Source organism: Helianthus annuus, chromosome 17 (genome assembly GCF_002127325.2).
Source record: "Helianthus annuus cultivar XRQ/B chromosome 17, HanXRQr2.0-SUNRISE, whole genome shotgun sequence".
NCBI lineage: Eukaryota > Viridiplantae > Streptophyta > Magnoliopsida > Asterales > Asteraceae > Helianthus > Helianthus annuus.
This window is the reverse complement of record NC_035449.2, coordinates 57,407,753-57,413,068: the sequence shown is the minus strand read 5'-3', so window position 1 is coordinate 57,413,068 and position 5,316 is coordinate 57,407,753. Positions and strand designations below refer to the sequence as shown.

General features: G+C 33.2%; 1 protein-coding gene across 1 annotated transcript; it reads right to left on the bottom strand.

Annotated features, from left to right (window-relative positions):
* Nucleotides 1–1,684: 1,684 nt before the first annotated feature.
* Nucleotides 1,685–3,014, bottom strand: LOC110921150. The gene is made up of 2 exons (XM_022165427.2): nt 2,569–3,014; nt 1,685–2,172 (listed from the first exon to the last, which is right to left on the bottom strand). Exons 1-2 carry the CDS (start codon nt 2,887–2,889, stop codon nt 1,966–1,968), a joined length of 528 nt encoding a protein of 175 aa, XP_022021119.1. The 5' UTR covers nt 2,890–3,014; the 3' UTR covers nt 1,685–1,965.
* Nucleotides 3,015–5,316: the final 2,302 nt, after the last annotated feature.

The window sequence follows — 5,316 nt, the reverse complement described above, 5'->3', positions numbered from 1 at the left end:
TATTTGTTAGCTTTAGTATGTTGAATATATTTTCATGTTTTTTGGGTGAATCATTGAGGAACATTCCTACCTATATACATGTATAATGGATAATTCCTTTATCACAGTATGATCTTTATATATTTGGCCGCTAAAACATTATGATCATCAAACAAAACACTATCTTGGAATCCTTCACATTAAAGTGTCTTCCGAGTGTGTTTTCTTTAAAGATTTGAAGCACGCCCATGTTCTTTCATGGATTGAAAGTTTAATGATGCTTCAAAGCTTCTAAAAATACCTTAGAAAGTTAAAGAGGGTTGAAGAACACTTGGATGAACTTGAGAGGGTTTTTATGAAGATTTGAAGTATATGTTTGTAAGGTCACCTAAACCTAGGATCACACTCGAAAACACAGTTACAAGGTACGCTGAATCCACCTAGTGATCACCACTGTAGAGATTTGATCAAGAACAAGAAGAATGAGAATGATCTGAGAATACACAGAGTAACCGCCAGACAAAAACATACAAATGATTAGGGTTTTCTTGGCACACAAACATTCCACAAAAGAATTGTTGTCTTGTCATTATCCACTAAAGGTTTATATACAAGACACATCCGGACACACATGTCCGGATACAATACACAGGCCCAAAGCCCAATACATAACAAACTCGGACTGTGCTACTAATGCATAAGCCCGGACTATCTAACCTATAATAAACTCGGACAAGAAACACTTACTTGTCCAGATTACAAATACATTTACACATAAATCCGGACTTAGGTAAACCCTACTCCGGACCCCACACTTACATACTAAACTCAGACCAAGGGACAAACCTTAGTCCGGACATACATGTATTCATGATAAACTCAGACATTTATAACTAAATTCGAACATAACTTCTAGTTTAAAGAATTTACATAAAAGACACTTAAACTTGTGGAGAGCCTGCACTTTCCACACAAGTGCATTTACAGTGTTCTTGATTCCTTGTTTTCGATTTTAAAGGAAAGAAAGATAGAGAGAGTCGTGGGAAAGGAGGGGTGATATGGTATGGTGAGAGTTATGATGGTCTTGGGTACAAGACTTATGGGTTAGGGTTATACCCTTGTAAGAAATCACATGGGGCTAATCACCCATGTGTTTCAATGTTCAACTTGTTCTTATCTTCGATGCTGACTAGATAAATGGACTTAAAAACTGAAGTTTGGATGTAAGGCTACATAATTTATATAGTTCATGCATTATTCCATTATTTATATAAGTTTTTAGGCTTTTTAACTTATATAAACATTACGCTAAGTGTTGCTTATTTTTAACACACTATATACTAATTTTTCCATGTCATAACATATTGTTTATAATCATAATCATTTATATAATCCTTACAAATTATATAATCCGTAGATAGTAGTAGCATTCAATAAAATCCGACGCATCCATCAAATTAGGGTTTTGTTGCTTTGTAAGTTGTATATCACTGTTGTTTGCTATTTTGGATCGTTTGTTGATTGTTTTAACTTGAATTAGTACTAATGTGTTCGTTGGTGATAGTATTCTCTATTGAACATACTAAATCGTGCCTAATTATGAATATACAATACATTGTATGGCCTAGTTACCTCTAAACTAAGTCTATATGATTGTACGTAATTTAACCATACAGTTATAATAACATGGCTAAACAAATGTTTGTCACACAAAAAATTGATTAATTGTCTCTCAACAAGGTTAGAACTTCTTGTAAGTGTTCCACATGTTGATGTTCACTATGGTATACAAGTATGCTATTAAAGAAGACAAACATACACTTCCTTAGGGCAATTCACACCTAATTTGAGAGGGAAACTTGTATTTGATTCTAACCCTATTATGTAGTCCCAATTAAATCAAAATCTATGAACAATTTTGAATATCTAAAAACATCAATATCTCATTTTGAGATATGGGATTGCACTTGGTAAACGATAATTGATTTAGGATTGATGACCGGATTGAACACGTTTTATTTTCTGAACCACTGTTTTAAATGCATCAACTTGAAGGTCCTTTTCAATATAGTCAATATTGGAGGGATCGAAAGGGCCTTTAACTCGATCAATGCTTTGTATAACTGCTCTTGCCGGAAGAATACTCCTTGTTGGGTCAAAAGAAGTTCCTGAGCTCAAGCTCGATGAAAATCCCTACGCCATATAAATTAGTAATGTTGATATACATACTAATCACACTTATAAGTAAATGGAGACTATGGTATAGATCCAAACAATTAACTTTCTAATTGCATGTAAATTTCATAAAATATAATATATATCGTATAAATAATAACCAAGCCAAAAAAAAAAAAAAAAAAAAAACCTTATCTAGTTATCAACTATTAACAAAAAAAACTTTAATTACCAAACTAGACCATCAAAATGGACCATTGCCAAAACTATGTTACTACATTATACGTTTGAGTTATCCTTTATATTAAAAATTAGATAACTAGATTAATTATGTTTAAGATAAAAGAAATGATTTATAAGTGATGGAATTGAAGTGAACAAATTAGTACAAATGTAATCAAGTAATTAAGTAACCTTGAAGATGAGAAGCTCAACTTGTTGGTCGTCCACAACTGCTTTAACCAAAAGTGCTTCTTCTTTGGCAACCTGAGTGTAAAATTCCAGAATTGCTATCTCTTCATTATGTCCATATTCTTGATCATTTTCATCATCGTCATATCTAACTTGTCGTCTAGCCGCCCAACAGCGTGTGCTTGAAACTTGTGGGCTACGGGCAACGGATTTTGCAAGATTGGCGGAGTAGAAATTGTTGTGGCCAGGTATGCAGATTGATGTTGTGGTGACATTTTGAGAAATGGTAGGGAAAAAAGAAGGGAAGGATAATGAAGCATACATGAGTGTGGTGGTGGCTCAAGAAGACACTACGTGTAACAAAAGACTAAAGAGATAAAGTGCTTCACATGAGAATATTTGGCTTTATTGGACACAAATTGTATCCATTTTAAAAGATGCATTATCATTATTATGTTTTATCATTGTTAGGCTTAGAATTGAAGAAGAAGAAGACTAAAGAGAGAAAATTAGGTTGAAATCCAAGTTAATCTTCTCATTTACAACAACCAATTATTAATACAGTTGATAACAATCTTCTAACTAACTCTTACCAACTAAACCTCACACTATAGACATATTACACAAGTACCCCTCATACACTTTCAACAAATGACATAACAGTCCCCATACAAATTGTTATCTAACAATTATGTAGTGTATTCATTTAATAAAAAAATAGTTTGTTTTATATATTGAAACGAGTTTACGTGAATTCGCGCGTTGCGGCGGGTGTTGATTAAAAACATTATTTTTCTTGTTGCGTTACCCCTAGCTTACACCAAACAATGACAACAACGAAATCATATGCTATTGTCAGGTTTATATAATAATATCAAACAAAACATATTTGAACACGTATACCTATGACTTTGACTTTTAAACAAACTAAATAACTTAAATGATAGGGGGCCGTCTTCGAAATTCATGAAAAATTTTTGGGCCCAGGGCGAGAAAAAAAATCGGGCCCCTAGCATATAACGCCAATAACTCATGTATAAAAAGTCTATAGACTATAATGCGACAATAATTGTTATGAACCCAAAGACAAAACAAACACTATGTATAGATATGAAAATGTCTCTTATATAGGTTCAACCAGCTCTTTCAGAAAACATCAAATATTAAGAAGTATCATTTAAAAAAAATAATAAGTTATAATTTAATCATATCAAGCTTAGAAAAAAAATTGTAATTTATAATAGATTTAATGCATATAATAGAATTGTTTTTTGTCATGGATCAAATGATATGATTGTTTATATGGTTGAGGCCCACAACATGTTATGTTGGATTTGGATTGGAGTCATATAAGAAGGCTTGTTTTATTTATATCATTTTACTCATTTACAGTATTCTTATTAGTTTATTCATTCATTTAGTATATATATAATAAAATTTTAATAAAAATATGTATCCTGGCCCTCGGGAAGACTAGGCCCTGGGCCATCTCCCACCCCGCACTCCCTCAAAGACGGCCCTTGGGTGGGAGGTTGGATCCAATTGACAAAGCCATTGTAGTTAAGGTGTTGCTCCCCTTGAGGTCAAGGGTTCGAGCCCCGCCGAAGATGGATTTTGTGTAATTTAAGCTATTTGAAAGAAAAAAAAACTTAAATGATAAACATGAATGAAATATATAAAACAAGCAATTTACTATTATCCTTGATCTCTTCAAAGTCACTCGTGAGATCAAGTGAGTTAACCACCTTTATCTTCAAATGTTGTTCTTCAATCAAACCCATCGTGTTAGGGGTATACCCGTTTGTGGCTTTATGTGGTTAAGGTTACCCACTGACATGTCTAATTCCCAAAACACAATATTAAACTCGACTCAACCCAACTTGAAATATTAAATATTTATGGTTTCTAACAACTTCAATATACTAAACAGGTGCAAGTAACTATGCGAGTATCACCTAATAACAAACCCACGACCTTTTTTATAAAACAAATCCGATCTTTCACATAACAATTAATCAAAATCATCAATCAGAAGAATGATACAAATTATGAGGAAATAATAGATTTTATTTCCAGCAAATAAAATAGATCTCATATCCAGCAAGTTTCCACCTATTTTTAATAGCTTCTTCTTATCATCACCTTCATAGATCTCATATCCAGCAAGTTTCCACCCATATTTAATAGCTTCTTCTTATCATCACCTTTATATGTTTCTTCTCTGGGCCTGCTTCACGTTTCTTTGTTGGTTCTTTGTCAGGTCCAACGGTGAGTATATAAGTGTGCCCAGGGGCGCAGCTTAAGTAGGGCGGGAGAGGGCAGCCGACCTACCAAACTTTTCGCTGAGCAGTGAAAAGTATGTAGTTTTCGTATAGAAATTTTTGAGTAATTATGTTTTCAACCCCCCGGTTCTATGAATGGTTACTAGGGGTTGTTTTAATTTATGGATGGAGTAGGAGGGGTTAAAGAATGCGGTTTTGAATTATGCAAGAAATCCAAGAGCCGGAAATCAAAGCAGGGAAAAATGTATTGTATTGTCTCATTTATATGTATAAATCGTATTTATTTAAAACAATTCCTTTAGACTTTATAAATCACTTTCAATTTGATTCAATGTTTTTCTTATAAATTTAAACTAGGTAGAACCCCGTGTATTACACGAGATGATTAAATGTAATTCTATATATTAAATAAGAGTAAAATGCACAGATAGTCCCTGTGGTTTTGTAAAGTTTCACCTATAGTCCCCAG

Coding starts and splice junctions, on each gene's coding strand:
- LOC110921150 (XM_022165427.2), bottom strand. CDS start 2,889: ATGTATGCTTCATTATCCTTCCCTTCTTTTTTCCCTACCATTTCTCAA. Junction 2,173..2,568: donor TTGAGCTTCTCATCTTCAAG/GTTACTTAATTA, acceptor TATATGGCGTAG/GGATTTTCATCGAGCTTGAG.